General features: G+C 41.6%; 1 protein-coding gene across 9 annotated transcripts in view; it reads left to right on the top strand.

The window, feature by feature from the left end:
* Positions 1 to 10,082: 10,082 nt before the first annotated feature.
* The window catches only part of FBXL2 (F-box and leucine rich repeat protein 2), an 83,876-nt gene continuing 76,217 nt past the window's right edge, over positions 10,083 to 17,741 (top strand). For 5 of the 9 annotated variants that reach the window (XR_010662940.1, XM_065932936.1, XM_065932935.1 and 2 more), the window contains exon 1: positions 10,083 to 10,160. Coding sequence is in view for 4 of the 9 variants with exons in the window: in XM_065932936.1 (XP_065789008.1) it covers positions 10,158 to 10,160 (3 nt within the window). In the remaining 5 variants the exon portion in view is untranslated. The remainder of the gene's footprint in view (positions 10,161 to 17,741) is intronic. The other 4 variants (XM_065932940.1, XM_065932941.1, XR_010662941.1 and 1 more) reach the window with 2 other exon arrangements.

Genomic DNA, 17,741 nt, shown 5'->3' on the forward strand with positions numbered 1-17,741 from the left:
AGGATCTATGGAAAAGCAGGTGCTCAGAGTTATCTTAGGGATTAAAACTTCTTTCCTTCTGGGGGATTATTTGCTCATTTTAGAGGGGACTGCTGAGAGGATGAAAAACTGAATGGTTGTTTTGATAGCTCTGTCAGGCTAAGGAAATGGAAAATAACACAGTGCAACCAAGAAGGGGTGTTTCTTTGCTTTGTGTTTGGACCTCAACGCTCCACATTAGTGATAAAGTTATACAAAAAAGGCTGGTTCTTGCAGAGATTGCGACTCAGCTTTGAATAATCTCAGTCATGAATTTTTCTCTTAAACTTGTATTTTGTATTGGGGTATAGCCAATTAACAATGTTGTGATAGTTTCAGGTGAACAATGAAGGGACTCAGCTATACATACACACGTATCCATCTCCCCCAAACTGTCCTCTCATCTAGGCTGCCACATAACATTGAGCAGAGCTCCATGTGCTGTATAGTAGGTCCTTGTTGGTTGTCCATTTTGACTACAGCAGTGTGCACATGTCCCAAACTCCCTAGCTATATCTTCCCCCTGTCAGCCATCAAAGTTCATTCTCTGAGTCTGAGTCTCTTTCGGTTTTGCTAAGTAAATTCATTTGTATAATTTTTTAGATTCCATATAAAAAGGATGTCAGACTATATTTCTCCTTCTCTAACTTACTTCGCTCAGTATGACAATCTCTCTGTCCATGCATGTTGCTGCAAATGGAAGTATTTCATTCTTTTTAATGACTAAGTAATATTACTTTGTATATATTTACCACATCTTCTTTATCCATTCCTCTCTTGGTGGACATTTATGTTGCCTGCATGTCTTGGTTATTGTAAACAGTGCTGCTGTGAGCACTGGGGTGTATGTACCCTCTCAGATCATGTTTTTCTCTGGATATATGCCCAGGGGTGGGATTGCAGGTCATATGGTAGCTCTGTTTTAAGTTTTTTGAGGGACCTCCATACTGTTCTCTATAATCAATGTACCAATTTACATTCCTACCAACAGTGTTGGAGGGTTACCTTCTCTTCACACCCTCTCCAGCATTTATTGTTTGTGGATTTTTTTTTATGATAGTCATTCTGATTGGTGTGAGGTGATACCTCATGGTAGTTTTGATTTACATTTCTCTGATAATTAGCACTGTTGAGCAAATTTTCATGTGCCTCTTGGCCATCTGTATGTCTTCTTTGGAGAAATGTCCATTTAGGTCTTCTTCCCATTTGTTGATTGGGTTGAACATAGCAATCATTGGTTGAACATAGGCAGAACACTCTCTGACATAAATCACAGTAATATCTTTTTCAGTCGCCTCCCAGAATAATTGAAATAAAAACAAAAATAAACAAATGGGACCTACTTAGACTCAAAAGTTTTTGCACAGCAAAGGAAACAATAAACAAAACAAAAAGACAACCCACAAATTGAAAATATTTGCAAATGATATGAATGACAAGGGATTAGTTTCCAAAATTTATAAATAGTATTTATAAACAGCATCAAAATAAACATCCCAATCAAAAAATGAGCAGAAGACTGAAATAGTAATTTCTCCAATGAATTTTTTAAATTAATTTTTAGAGGTGGCAAGAATACGCAGAAGAACTGTACTAAAAAGATCTTAATGACCCAGACAACCACGATGGTGTGATCACTCACTTAGAGCCAGACATCCTGGAATGCGAAGTCAAGTGGGCCTTAGGAAGCATCACTATGAACAAAGCTACTGAAGATGATGGAATTCCAGTTGAGCTATTTGAAGTCCTAAAAGATGATGCTGTGAAAGTGCTGCACTTAATATGCCAGTAAATTTGGAAAACTCAGCAGTGGCCTTTTGAACTGTGGTATTGGAGAAGACTCTTGAGAGTCCTTTGGACTGTAAAGAGATCAAACCAGTCCATCCTAAAGGAAATCAGTCCTGAATATTCATCAGAAGAACTGATGCTGAAGCTGAAGCTCCAATCCTTTGGCCACCTGATGCAAAGAACTGACTCATTTGAAAAGATCCTGATGCTGGGAAAGATTGAAGGTGGGAGAAGAAGGGGATGACGGAGGATGAGATGGTTGGGTGGCATCACTGACTTGATGGACATAAATTTGAGCAAGCTAGGGCAGTTGGTGATGGACCGGGAGGCCTGGCGTGCTACAGTCCATGGGGTTGCAAATAGTCAGACATGACTGAGCGACTGAACTAAACTGACATGCATTAATATATGATATTTGTTTTTCTCTTTCTGACTTACTTCACTCTGTATTGCAGTCTATAGGTCAGTTCACATCTCTGCAGATGGCACAGTTTTGTTCCTTTTAATGGCTGAGTAATATTCAATTGTATATCTATACATGAGATCTTTATTCATTCCTCGGTTAATGGACATTTAGGTCATTTCCATGTCTTGGTTAGTGTAAATCATGCTGCAATGAACATTGGGGTGCATGTATCTCTGAATTATGGTTTTCTCTGGGTACATGCCCAGAAATGGGTCTGTTGTTTCATATGGTATTTCTATTTTTAGTTTTTTAAGGACTCTGCATACTGTTCTCCATAGTAACTGTATCAATTTACATTCTTACCAACAGTGTAATCAGGTTCCCTTTTCTCCATACCCTCTCCAGCATTTATTGTTTGTAAATTTTTTGATGATGGCCATTCTGACTGGTGTAAGGTGATACCTCATTGTAGCTTTGATTTCCATTTCACTAATAATTAGCATGTTGAGCGTCTTTTCCTGTGTCTATTGGCCACATGTATGTCTTTGGAGAAATGTCTATTTAAAGCTTCCCATTTTTTGATTGGGTTGTTTGTTATTTTGATATCAAGCTGCAGGAGCTGTTTGTATATTTTGGAGAGTAATCCCTTCCCAGTTGCTTCATTTGCAAATGTTTTCTCCATTCTGAGTGTTGTCTTTTCATCTTGTTTATGGTTTCCTTTGCTGTGCAAAAGTTTTAATTAGGTGCCATTTGTTTACTTCTGTTTTTATTTTCATTGCTGTAGGAGGTGGGCCAAAGAAGATCTTGCTGTGATTTATGTCAAAGAGTGTTCTGTGTTTTCCTCTAAGAGTTTTACAGTGTCTGGCCTTCAGTCATGAATTTGGTTTAGAGTTAACTCATGTTACTTGGGCGTGTATGTGCCTACCAGAAATAAAAACATGTTCTCTAGAGGAGGAATATATCATTCTGGGGAACAAATTAGTCTACACAAAATTTTTCAAGTAGATATCTGATCTATAATTAAAACAGGCGCATGACGGACGAAAAGGAAATAATAATGAAAACCAGCAGAAACAACAGATGGTAAGAAGAGAAGCATAGAGAAACCAGATATTGGCACTATCACATTCAGAGTTTAAAATATCTATTCATTATATTCAGAGACATGAACGACAACCGTGAGAAATATATCAGAGTACTAGAAACTATAAAAATTAAAAAATGTGAAGTCTGCAACTAAAAATTAAAATTGAGATTAAAAGCTCAATGCGGGTCTTCCCTGGTGGTGCAGTAGATGGGAGTCTACCTCCCAATGCAAGGGACACAGGTTCGATCCCTGGTCCAAGAGGATTCCACATGCCATGGAACGACTAAGCTCGTGCACCGCAACTTCTGAGCCTATGCCCTAGCAACTACTGAGCCTGTGTGCCTCAACCCTGAAGCCTGAGTGTCCTAGAGCCACACACCACAACCCCTGAGCCTGTCTGCTGCAACTGCTGAGGCCCACACACCTGGAGCCTGTGCCCCACGACAGGAGAATACACCACAGTGAGAAGCCTGTGCCCCACGACAGGAGAACGCGCCACGGTCAGAAGCCTGTGCACGGCAATGAAGAATGACTCCACTTATCACTAGAGAAAGCCTGCCTGCAGCAACAAAGAACCAGTGCAACCAAAAAAAAAAAAGCTCAATATTTTTAAACAGCAAGCTAAACATTGATAGTGAGATTTAATAAACTGAAAGATATTTTGGAAGAAAATATTTGGAAGGAAGCATAAAGAGACAAAAGGGAAAATATAAAATAAAGAAGTAATAGATATAGAAAATTCTGTGTGAAGATCAGTCATATGATACCTTAAGTGCAAGAAGGAAAGGAGAGGAAGGATGGGTCAGAAGAATATTCTAAGAGATTATGGCTGAGAGTTTTTCTGAACTGATAAAAGATACCAAGCCACAGATACTTGAAGACATACAAAGCCACACGGGATAAATACAAAGTTACACCTAGGCACATTGTATATTTTTGACTCCTTTGTCATAGGGCAAGTTATTAATTGCCCATATAAGTGTGGGTTCATCTCTGGGCCCTCTATTGTGTTCATTAATCAGTGTGTCTGTATTTGTTCTGGTACCACACTGTTTTCATCATTGTAGCTTTGTAGTGTAGTTTAAAATCAGGATGTGTGGTTCCTACAGTTTTGTTCTTCTTCCTCAAGATTGCTTTGGCGGTTTGGAATCCAGGGGGCTCCATCTCTGTTGCCAGCCTGCTGGTGGGTGGGTAAGCCCCTGGAGATGATAGGCTAGAGGGAGGACTCCAAAATGGTGCTTGACAGCATCAGTGTCCTCATGGTAGGACAAGTTCCCCAAAATCTCTCAGATGCTTTCTGCCTTTTGGGAGGTTCTCCAAAATCACCAAATGGATCTGACCCAGTTCAGTTCAGTTGCCGTCATGTCTGACTCTTTGCCACCTCATGGACTGCAGCACGTCAGTCTTCCCTGTTCATCACCAAGTCCCAGAGCTTGCTCAAACTCATGTCCGTCAAGTCGGTGATGCCATCCAACCATCTCATCCTCTGTCGTCCCCTTCTCCTCCCGCCTTCAGTCTTTCCCAGCATCAGGATCTTTTCCAATGAGTCAGTTCTTTGCATCAGGTGGCCAAAGTATTGGAGGTTCAGCTTCAGCATCAGCCTTCCAGTGAATATTCACGACTGATTTCCTGAATTTCAGGATCTGACCCAGGCTCCTTTCACATTACTGCCTCTCAGTTGAGACCTGGAATGTGTGAGATTTTATTTATGCCCTTTAAGAGCAGAGTCTTTGTTCCTTACAGCCCTCTGGCTCTCTTCTGCAGGCTCCACTGGCCTTCAAAGCCACATGTTCTGGGAGCTTGTCTTCCTGGTGGAGGACCCCAGGCTAGTGAGCCCAGTCTGAGGCTAGGACCCCTAGCTCCTTGGGGAGAACCTCTGCAGTTTTTTGTAATTATTCTCCCATTTGTGGGTCACTTACCTGAGGATATGGGTTTTGACTATACTGCATCTCTGCCCCTCTTATCCATCTCAGTGTGGGTCATTCTGTTGTTGTGAAAATCTTTCTTGCTAGTCTTTAGTTTGTTCTTATAGATAACTACCATGTAAGTAGTTGTGATTTTGGTTTGCCTATGGGGGGAAGTAAGCTTAGGGTCTTCCTACTCTGCCATCTTGGCCACCTTGGCCTTAATTATCTTTTCATATGCTATTTGTCCTCTCTATGTCATTTTTATTGAAGTGTCCATTCAGATCTTTTGATCTTTTTTCAATTGAGTTGTTTGTTTTCTTACTGTTGAGCTTTAAAAGTTCTTTGTATTTTAGATACAAGTTCTTTATCAAATATATGTTTTGCAAATACATTATTCCAATCTGCGGCTTATTTTTTAATTGTCTTAAACTACCCTAATTATTACTACTTTTTTCTTCAACATGTGACAGGCCCTTGAAGTAATTGGTATCCTTACACACTACTGGTGGGAATATAGGCTGGTGCAGGCTCTTTGGAAAATAGTCTGGCAGTTTGTCAAAAACTGAAACACAGTTACCATGTGACCCAGAAATTTTACTCCTAGATATACACCCAGTAGACATAAAAACATATGTCTCTATTAAAACATGTTCATAGATATTCATAGCAGCATTATTCACAATAGGCAAAAAATGGGAACAACTGAAATGTCCCTCAGTGGACAAATGGATAAGCAAAACTGTGTGATATATATCCTTTCAAGGACTATTATTTGACTATAAAAAGGAATGAAATACTGATAGATGCTACAACTTGGATGAATCTTGAAAATGTTGTGCTAAAAGAACCCAATTATTAAAACACAAACTCAATTATTGTGTGAATACATTCATATAAACTTTTAGAAAGGGAAATCTATATACTATACAACGGACTATTACGCAGTGTTTAAAAAGAAGGAAATCTTACCATTTGTGACAACATGGATGTGCCTCGAGGATATTATGCTGGTTGAAAGAAATCAGACACAGAAAGACAACTACTGCATGATCTCTGTATTCTGAAATAGTCACACACACAGGATCAGAGAGTGCAGTGGTGGTTATCAGGGACTGCAGCTAGAGGGAAATGGGGAGATGCTGGACAAAGGGTACAAAATTTCAGTTACACAAGATGAATAAGTTCTGGATATCTAATGTGTAACAATGTGAATATAGCTAACAGTGTTGTATCGTGTATTGACATTTTCTTAGAAGGTAGATCTTAAGAGTTCTCACCACGAGAAAGAGTGGAAGAAAAAAAGTAAGGAAGAAAGGGAAAATAGTGGTAATTATATGAGGCAATGGATATGTTAATCAACTGAATTGTGGTCATTATTTCACAATGTATACACATATCAAATCACAACACTGTACACCTTAAATATGTCCAGTTTTAAGTTGTCAATTGTTGTTCAGTAGCTAATCACATCCAACTCTTTGAGGGCCCATGAACTGTAGTGCACCAGGCTTCCCTGTCCTTCACTGTCTCCCTGAGTTTGCTCAAACTCATGGCCACTGAGTCAGTGATGCCGTCCCATCATCTCATCCTCTGTCACCCCTTTCTCCTCTTGTCCTCAGTCTTTTCCAGCATCAGGGTCTTTTCATGAACATGAAAAGCATCTCTCTTGGACCTCCAAGAGCATCAGTTCTTTGGCACTCAGCTTTCTTGATAGTCCAACTCTCACATCCATACATGACTACTGGAAAAGCCATAGCTTTGACTAGGCGGACCTCTGTCAGCACAGTAACGTCCCTACTTTTTAATATGCTGTCTAGGTTGGTCATAATGTTTCTTCCAGGGAGCAAGCGTCTTTTAATTTCATGGCTGCAATCACCATCTGCAGCGATTTTGGAGCCCCCAAAATGAAGTCTGTAACTGTTTCCACTGTTTCCACATCTATTTGCCATGAAGTGATGGGACCGGATGCCATGATCTTAGTTTTATGAATGTTGAGTTTTAAGTCAACTTTTTCACTCTCGTCTTTTACTTTCATCAAGAGGCTCTTTAGTTCTTCTCCGTTTTCTTCCATAAGGGTGGTGTTGTCTGTACATCTGAGGTTATTGGTATTTCTCCCTGCAATCTTGATTCCTGCTTGTGCTTCATCCAGCCCAGTATTTCTTTTTGATGTACTCTGCATATGAGTTAAATAAGCAGGGTGACAATATACAGCCTTGATGTACTCTTTTTCCTTTTGGAACCAGTCTGTTGTTCCATGTCCAGTTCTAACTGTTGCTTCCTGACCTGCATACATATTTCTCAAGAGGCAGGTCAGGTGGTCTGGTATTCCGTCTCTTTAAGAATTTTCCACAGTTTGTTGTGATACACGTAGTCAAAGGCTTTGGCATAGTCAATAAAGCAGAAATAGATGTTTTCCTGGAGCTCTCTCACTTTTTCAATGATCCAACAGATATTGGTAACTTGATCTCTGGTTCCTCTGCCTTTTCTAAATCCAGCTTGAACATCTGGAAGTTCACAGTTCACGCACTGATGAAACCTGGCTTGGAGAATTTTGAGCATTACTTTACTAGCGTGTGAGATGAGTGCAATTGTGCAGTAGTTTGAGCATTCTTTGGCATTGCCTTTCTTAGGGATTGGAATGAAAACTGACCTTTTCCAGTCCTGTGGCCACTGCTGAGTTTTCCAAATTTGCTTTCACAGCACTTTCACAGCATCATCTTTTAGGATTTGAAACAGCTCAATTGGAATTCCATCACCTCCACTAGCTTTGTTCATAGTGATACTTGCTAAGGCCCACTTGACTTGGCATTCCAGGATGTCTGGCTCTAGGTGAGAGATCACACCATCGTGATTATCTGGGTCGTGAAGATCTTTTTGTATTGTTCTTCTATGTATTCTTGCCACCTCTTCTTAATATCTTCTGCTTCTGTTAGGTCCATATCATTTCTGTCCTTTTCTGTGCCCATCTTTGCATGAAATGTTCCCTTGGTATCTCTAGTTTTCTTGAAGAGATCTCTAGTCTTTCCCAGCCTATTGTTTTCCTCTATTTCTTTGCATTGATCACTGAGGAAGGCTTTCTTCTCTCTCCTTGATATTTTTTGAAACTCTGCATTCAAATAAATATATCTTTCCTTTTCTCCTTTGCCTGTTGCTTTTCTTCTTTTCACAGCTATTTGTAAGGCCTCCTTAGATAACTATTTTGCCTTTTTGCATTTAGTTTTCTTGGGGATGGTCTTGATCCCTGCCTCCTGTACAATGTTACAAACCTCCATCCATAGTTCTTCAAGCACTCTATCAGATCTAATCCCTTGAATCTGTTTCTCACTTCCACTGTATAGTCATAAGGGATTTGATTTAGGTCATACCTGAATGATCTAATGGTTTTCCCTACTTTCTTCAATTTCAGCCTGAATTTGACAGTAAGGAGTTCATGATCTGAGCCACAGTCAACTCCCAGTCTTGTTTTTGCTGACTGTATAGAGCTTCTCCATCTTTGGTTGCGAAGAATATAATCAATCTGATTTTGGTGTTGACCATCTGGTGATGTCCATGTGTAGAGTCTTCTCTTGTGTTGTTGGAAGAGGGTGTTTGCTATGACCAGTGCGTTCTCTTGGCAAAACCCTGTTAGCCTTTGCCCTGCTTCATTCTGTCCTCCAAGGCCAAATTTGCCTGTTACTCCAGGTGTTTCTTGACTTCCTACTTTTGCATTCCAGTCCCCCATAATGAAAAGGACATCTTTTTTAGGTGTTAGTTCTAGGAGGTCTTGTAGGTCTGCATAGAACTGTTCAACTTCAGCTTCTTCAGCATTACTGGTTGGGGTAAAGACTTGGATTATTGTGATAGTGAATGGTTTGCCTTGGAAATAAACAGAAATCATTCTGTTGTTTTTGCGAATGCATCCAAGTACTGCGTTTTGGATTCTTTTGCTGACTATTATGGCCACTCCATTTCTTCTAAGTGATTCTTGCCCACAGTAGTAGATATAATGGTACAAAAAGAAATCTGGTACCCTTCAGTTATTATCTCTTACTTCCACCCCTCCTCCCCCAGCTGTAAACAACTAGTTATCTACTTTCCATCTCTACAGATTGTCTTCTCCTTCACAGGGCTTTTTGGTTTTGATTGTTGATGACTATAGTTGTCCATTTGTTTAGGGAAAGTAAGAAACTTGGATCAAAAGTCTTACTGGGACTGTATTAAGTGTAGGATGTCTATTAGACATTCAAGGGGAGATGTCAAACCAGCTGTAGTGTATGTCTCCTCATAGACTTAATGGGCTAGTAAAGTTCCCTTCAACCATATTAAAAGCATCCAACAAGTTGCAGAATGATTTAGTAAATTAATGTACCACAAATGTTATGACATGAATTAGCATGCAATGATAATTTTTAATTGAAAAAGTATAGAGTATAAAAGTGCATGGGGCTTGCTTCCATTTCCAAGAATACAGCGTATTATAATAATATACATTTTGTTGGAATGTAGATAGGCTTGGAAGCAGCTAGACTAGAAAAATTAGTGGTTACGCCAGGTGTTGGGATTTGGCGTGGTTTTATTCTTCTTAATTCGTTATTGTTTAAAGTGTCTCCAGTAATAATGTGTTACCTGTGTTAATGTGTTACTTAAATAGGATAAATTCATAAAAGTCTTTCCCAGCAGTCTGAGGCTGGTTTATCTGTAAGATGAGGGATACCAAGGTGATGAGGGTGTTGAGGTACCATAGGCAAAGGAGCAAAGGCAATCAGGCCCCCGCCCAAGACCGAGGCGTGGGGGCACGGAGGGGCGGTCCAAACGCCCCGCCCCTCGTCGTCACGTGCTCACCGGCAGCCAATGGCCGCCTCCGAGCCCACCTAGGGGACGGGGCGGGGCGCCCAGCTGTCGTCACCAGGACAACGGGCGTTGCCGGCGCCTTGTGACTCTGGGCTGTGGGCGCGCTCGCGGCTCTTCGGCCATGGTGAGTTGGGGCCCTCGCTGCCCGGCCACCAGGCCCTTCCCGTCTCGAGCTGTGTCTCCGCGCGACCGTCCGCTGGTCTGGGCGGGCGGCGCCGGGGTCGCCGAGAGGCCGGGCCGCGGCCTGCGGGGCTGCCGGGCAGGGCAGGGCTGGGCGGGCCCGCGGGATGGGGAACCCTGGGGCAGGCGGGACGCCCGCCCGCTGCCCGGGGGCGGCGTTCTGCCGAGAGTGCCCGGGTCACTGCGGGGACCCAGACCCGGCCGGCCGCCGGACAGCGTAATGCTGTTTCGCCTGAGCGAGCCTGATAAGCCACTCAGAGAGGGTGTGGTTAGGGGGAAAAAAAGGATATGTATGAATATCATCTAGCATGTATAGTCATATTAACACTATATTGTAGTCTACGTGCTTCCTGTCTCTTTTCTATGCAATTATGTACAAATAGGTATTTCTTTGAAATTCATCATTCTGACAGGTTTCTATAGCATGTGGAAATTCGAATTTGTAATTTTGGAGATTCCTCACTCCTTTTTAAAAATGGGGCATTAAGGTGGCGTTTTTTCCTGAGTGCAGCACCCTCACTCAGGGATTTAATTCCTAATTAGTGCGTGGTAAACCCTTTAAATCATTACCTTTATTCAATAAACTTGAGACTGAGTGGGCATCCCATCTGGTCCCCATTAAGCTCGTTTTTTAAGACCTAACCGGAAGAACTAGGCTCAGGTATTGGCTTGAATAGGCAGGATTTAGGGAATTGCCAGTCGAAGGTGTGACTTCTCCAGAAGCCTCCAAAGGGTGTGAAAGAAGAGCAGAGCTGGATTTTCTGCTTGGGGACACACCTTTGGTGTAGAATATTTGCGAGAGGGTGGGTGTGGGTGATAGGAAAACGCTTAGTGCTGAGAAACAGCTTTTGGAACTGTTAGTAGTGTTGCCTAGATTTGCTGCTTACCTGCAGGGGTTAGTGGAAGAGCTAATAAATTGAGAGTGACCCGTGCTCCCCAAGTGCCGGTAAGCCTTCTGGAGAGAGACGCTGCCTTTGGCATCTTGGCTGGCTCTGTCTTGTCTTAGTAACTAAGCTACTAAGAGAACGTGGATGATGTGTATTTCATTGACCGTGGAAAAACAACTGCCAACTGTGTGACCTGTTGATAGCAGGAAAAAAATACCCCATCACCCACAAATAACAGCAGTGCCTTTAGTCCCTGCATGTTTCTTTTAAATTCTGAGTTGCTTTAAGTGAAAATTAATGGAGCCAGCAGAGTTGCAGGAAATGAATTTATAAAAATCTAAGTGTTGTAAATGTTGCAGCATCTTACTTTTTACATGTAATCTGTGAGAAAAACTCTTAAAATTCTAGCAAGGGGAAAGAATATTCAGGAGTTACAGTTTCACAGCTTTCTCGCTGAAGGCTTATATTCCTCCTGTTGTCCATTTTCCTTTTCTTTCATCCACCTGTTCCATCCTGACCCACAGTCCACCTTGACTCACTGTTGTAAATTTTAGAGTTTTATGTACTCTAAGAGCATCTTACTGTACTTGTGTACTACTGGTTGCTTTGCTAAACTTAGAAATGCTTTGGTTTTTGTCTTTAAGCATTAAGAATTTAATTCTTGGGAGGAATTTAAGTGAGTGGTAACCTGATGCCTAGGCTCCAGGATAAAAGGGGAGTGAGTGGTTAGTGCAGAGGGAGGATAAGGAGGCTGCTTCTATAATCCCCCAAATGTATTCCAGCACTTGCATCTAAACATACAGCTTGATATTTATGACTTTGTACGTGAATTTTTCTTCAGGGACTTCCCTGGCAGTCTAGTGGTTAAGACTCCTTGGCTTCCAGTGCAGGAGGTGTGGGTGTGATCTCTGGTCGAGGAACTAGAAGTTGTTTAGTTGCTTAGTTTTGGCCCCATGGACTGTAGCCCACCATGCCCCTCTATCCTTGGGATTTTCCAGGCAAGCATACTGGAGTGAGTTGCCATTTCCTTCTCCAGGGGATCTTACCGACACAGGGATTGAACCCATTTCTCTGGCATTGGCAGGCAGATTCTTTACTGCTAAGCCACCAGGAAAGCCCTAAGATCCACATGCTGTGCAGAAAAAAAAAGAAAAAAGAATTCAATTAAGGCACTTGTTTCTATTACCTTTAAATGATAAATGACAGCTGACATGTACTGTGTACATTTTATGCGTGTGACATTTTTATAAGCACTCTGTGTCTTAAGTAACCGTCACAACCTCCTTACTCGGAAAATCCTGTTTCCACATTGTAGAGGTGAGGAAATGAGGCACAGAGAGGTAAAGTAACTTGCCCCAGTCACCCAGTCAGATTTCAAAACCAGGCATCTTGTCTCAGAGCCTGCTTATGTAAACGCTGGATTATGCTATAATGTATGGTGTATTGTTATACGTTCCCACCAAATAGATGCTATTTTTCTGTTAGGAGAAGAGTTTTCTCTCTTATTTGGATTTTAATGTTTTGCGCACTTATGAATGTTTTTTTTTGTTCTTGGCACTCGGCTGCACGCTGTTAAACAGAGTAGGCATGCCTAGTCTTCTCTTCTCTCCTCTGCCTTTTCTTCTCTTTCACGCAGATTAATGAAGAGGAGTCAGTGATGACAGATGATTGGATGAGGGTTCATACTCAGGGCTGTGGTAGCCTTTAAAGTTTCCCCTGTCGTTTCAGCTTGTGTTCAGGGGTTGGCACCTGCTTTCTGTGACTCACAAAGGCCGGCTTTTTAAAATTTTAATTGAAGTATAGTTGATTCACAACATCGTGCCAGTCTCTGCTACACACCAGTGTGACTCAGTTGTACACACACATACATTGCTTTTTTAAATATTCTTTTTCATTATGGTTGATCCCAGGAGACTGGATATCGTTGCCTGTGCTATACTGTAGGACCTTGTTTTTTATCCATTCTGTATATATAAGCATACACCTGCTAACCCCAGCCCTCCTTCAGCCCCCTCCCTGTGGCATCCACAAGTCTGTTCTCTCACATCCATGCGTCCGTTTCTGTTTCCCAGATAGATTCATTTGTGTCGTATTTTAGGTTCCACATGTAAGTGATATCATATGGTGTTTATCTTTCACTGTCTGGTTGATGTCGCTTAGTATGATAATCACCAGGTCTGTCCATGTTGCTGAAATGGCATCATTTCATTCTTTGCTATGACAGGGTGGTAGTCCATTGTATATATGCACCACACCTTCCTTATCCATTGATCTGTAAATGGATATTTAGGGGGTTTCTGTGTCTTGGCTACTGCTGTGAGCATAGCGGTGCATGTATCTTTTGAATTACAGCTTTATTCGGGTATATGCCCAGGAAGTGGGATTTTTGGATGATACGGTAATTCTCTTTTTAGTTTTCTGAGGAGAAATCCATACTGTTTTCCATCGTGGCTGCATCAACTTAACATTTTCTTCAACAGTGTGGGAGGCTTTCCTTTTCTCCACACCTTCTCCAGCATTTGTTATTTGTAAATTTTTTGATAATGGCCATTCTCACCTGTGTGAGTTGGTACCTTGTTGTATTTTTGGTTTGCATTTATAATGAACAGTATTGAGCATCCTTTCATGTGTCTGTTGGCCATCTGTATGTCTTTTTTGAGAAATGTCTGTGAAGGTCTTCTGCCCAGTTTTCAGTTGGGTTGTTGGTGTTTTTGTTGAGCTGTGTCAGCTGTTTGTGTGTTTGGGAGATTAAGCCCTTGTTGGTTGCAACATTTGCAAATATTGTCTCGTTCCGTAGGTTGTCTTTTCATTTTGCTTATGGTTTCTTTGCTGTGCAAAAGCTTGTGAGTTTGATTAGGTCTCATTTGTTTATTTGTGTTTTTATTTCTATTGCTTTGGGAGACTGACCTAAGAAAACATTGTTATAAGACCAGCTTTTAAACATAAAGCCATTAGACTTAAAGGATGAGGCTATTTTTAAAAGTAAAATTTTATTTTCTAAGGTTTTTTCCTAATAATCCATTCAGTTCAGTCACTCAGTCATGTCCAACTCTTTGCAACCCCGTGGACTGCAGCACACCAGGCTACCCTGTCTATCACCAATTACCGGAGCTTGCTCAGGCTCATGTCCATTGAGTTGGTAATGTCATCCAACATTCTCATCCTCTGTTATCTCCTTCTCCTCCTGCCTTCAATCTCTCCCAGCATAGTTTTCATTTATTTTAGTTGTATATTCTAAAATTGTTACAAAAAGACATCAAGAAGCTTTAAACTTTAATTCATATGGATCAAAATATATGATGGATTACCTGTTGTCATCAAGTTTTTGTTAACTGCTTTCCACTTTAGCTTGTAAGGCAGATTTACTTTTTGGAAATGTAAAACAGCATTGTACCATAGAATTTTCCCATTTTAATTGATTTCATTTGGATTTCTCCCAGTGTTGGTCTTTCTGTATTTGCCTATAGTTAGGACTTCTCAGAGGTGTTGAGAAGCAGAATAAACTATATTTTATTTTACCAACAGTTTTGGTCTCTTTTGCCATCACATGGTGTAGTTAAGAGAGTTTATATAATGAGATTTTTGTTAATAGATCATGACAACAAGTTTCTCTCTTATTAATTTTCCTACTCTGGACAAAACTGGTCTCCTTTTTGGCTGCACTAGGATGAGGGGGTACATAATTTTTAGTAACTGTAACAATAACTCCCTTTCATAGAGCCCTTCCACTGTGTTCATTTTTAGGCTGATCACTTCACATTTATCTCACTTAACCCTTCTAACATCCCTGTGAGATTGACATCATTGTACTCACTTAATAGGCCCGGTTGTTTAGACAACTTGCCCAAGGTCACATAGTTGGTGAGTGACAGCCAGGATTTGAACTCTAAACAGTCTGTCTCTAAAGTGTGGCATTTTAAGCATTGCACCGTGGCTTCTTCCCAAACTAAAGACTGTGCCCGCTACCTGGCGTGCAGCTTTTCCGGTTCTCAGTGCTGCCCCTGTAATTGTCTTTCCATTACATTTTCTGTCCCATGGTTTTCTGTCCAACAAATATTTGTGTATCTCAGTATGTGCCAGTCTGTTCTAGGCAGTGGGTATACAACAGTGAATGAAACAGGAAAGGCTCTGGCCTCGTGGAGTTTACATTCTAGTGGTGGAGGACAGATAATAAGCATATAGATAAGGTGGTAAGAAGGGCTTTGGAGAAAAAGCTGAATAAGAGGAAGTTTTGAGGATGGGTGAGTGGATGAGAGGAGGGAGGACTTGCTTTAAAAAAAAAAAATGATTTGGGCGTGCTGGGTCTTAGTTGTGGCACGCAGGCTCTTTAGCTGGGACAAGCTAACTCTTATTTGTAGCATGTGAGATCTAGTTCCCTGACCAGGGATCACACCTGGGCCCCCTGCATTGGGAGCTCGGAGTCCTAGCCTCTGGTCCACCAGGGAAATCCCAGAACTTACTCTGTGTTGGTGGAAGGGAAGGTGTCTCTGATAAGGTGACCTCTGAACAGAGGATGTGTCATGTGAATGCCTAGGAGAAAGACCATTTCAGGAAGGAATACTAATGCAGAGGTCCCAAGGCACTGTCTGCTGTGTTGGAGGAACAGCAAGGAAAACAACCTGGAGTGAAGGAAGATGAGCTTGGCAAGAGGGAAGGCCAAGTCAGTCAGGGAGACCAGATTGCATAAGACATACAAGCCGTTTCAAGGAGTTTGCCTTTCCATTTGAGGGAAGAGGAAATGATTGACAGCGTTTAAGAAGAATGGCAGAGTGTGACTTTTCATTTCATAAAAGGACCATTCTGTCTGCTGTGTGGAAACTAGACGTGAGGTAGGAGTGAGGGGAGAAGGGACAAGAACAAAGGAAACTGGAGAAGGCGTTCTTTGATTCCGTCATCCATAGGGCTGGCTGTGCCATAGAAAAGCAAATGAAGAATGGGTCAGTGATTTGAGTCTGAGCAATAGTAACACATTGTCATTTGCTGAGATGAAGACTATGGGAGGTGTAAATTTAGCAAGGGATGAAGAAAGGAGTTGGTTTTGGACTATTCGTGATCCTTATAAAACATCTAAAGTGAAAGACATCTAGAGACACACAGTTATGTTTTCAGGAACAGTGGGGTATTTTTTAAATGCAAACTGAATTGAATCTTGAAGTATTAGATTTGGAAGAGACTTTTTGAGTTTTTTTAAGTACAGTCCTTTCATTTTACAGACTAGAAATGCTGAGAGGTCAATTGCCTGCCACAGAGTTAAATAGCCTTTACTTCCTATTCTCCAGTACAAAGAATCCTAGACCTGGAGTCAGGAGATACAAGTTCATATTGTTTTTCTTTTTTTTTTAGTTCTAAACCTTGGGTAAGTCATTTATCTGCTCCACGTCTTTCTTCTATCAGAACAGATAATAAAGACTTTCACTGTTAGGATGTTGAACGTTGCAAAAACTAGACATTGCTGTTTCTACCCTAATGATGGGAAAAGGTTGAGAAGCTAGAAGATTGTGGTTCTCTAAAAACTCTCTAGAGAGCTGAGGTCACAAAGAAATCTAAATGAGTTAAAATTCAGGATGTAACGTGTCCTTCCCAGAAAAAAGGAGACACATAGATGTTTTCATCTGTGGAGGGGTCAGCAGGAGAAAGAAGAGTCTGCTGTAGACAGCTCTTGGAGAAATGGCCCAACTTTTCCTGACTGCTTGTGGGCTGGAGCTCCCGTTGGAGTCCTGAGGAGCCCCAGCCACAGAGCACGGCTGCCCCTACCTCCCTTCCCTGGGTCTTCACGGAGTGCCGGGTGCAGACATGCGCTGGGCGCCGGGGCCAAGGGAAGAGAGGGTAGCACCTTCCTGCGGTGGCCGATGCCTGCTGAAGGCCAGGGTCTGTGGGAGAATCAGCAGAAATCTCCCTGAGGCACTAGGGGCTTTCCCCAAGTGTAAGGCAGAGGGCACGGCGGTGAGCTGAGAAGTGTCCCTCTGTGGCTACCCAGGTTTTCAATCAGGGAGCCAACAGGCTTTCAGATGGCAGACAGAGGCAGAGAGATCTCCATGAGGCATGGACAGCAGAGGGTGCCACAGCAGAGCCAGCTCCCCAGCTGACAGCCAGAGTGTGAAACAGAGACAGTGCTCTCAGCTTTCAGAAAGCTAGCACCTGGGTTGTAAAGCTCAAAGAGATCTGTGAAGTTTACCGGTGCGCAGATCCCAACTTCTCCTGAAGGTGCATTTCTGATTGCACCCTAAAAAAAATTTGAAGCCGATCGTGAACTGAATCTAACTAGTGCTATAACAAAATTGAAACCCAGATCGACTAGAAATTAAAAAGATTCAGTGCCCGCTGCCTTCACTCTAAGCAGCCTAATTGAAGGAGGAACTTTTTTCTTTATGGACGTAAATGACTATACTTTAAAAAAAATTCAGGTATAATTGACATAATAACATATTAAAATTGTACAACATAATGATTTGAAATTTGTATTTATTGCAAAATGATCACCGTAACAGGTCTAGTTAACATCTGTCACCATACATAGTTATAGAATTTTTGTCTTACAATGAGAATCTTTAAGATCTACTCTCCTAGCACTTTCAGATATGCCAAACAGTATTATTAACTATAGTTACTATGCTGTATGTTACATGCTCAGGGTTTAT

Source organism: Muntiacus reevesi, chromosome 4, assembly GCF_963930625.1.
Source record: "Muntiacus reevesi chromosome 4, mMunRee1.1, whole genome shotgun sequence".
NCBI classification, from domain to species: Eukaryota; Metazoa; Chordata; class Mammalia; order Artiodactyla; family Cervidae; genus Muntiacus; species Muntiacus reevesi.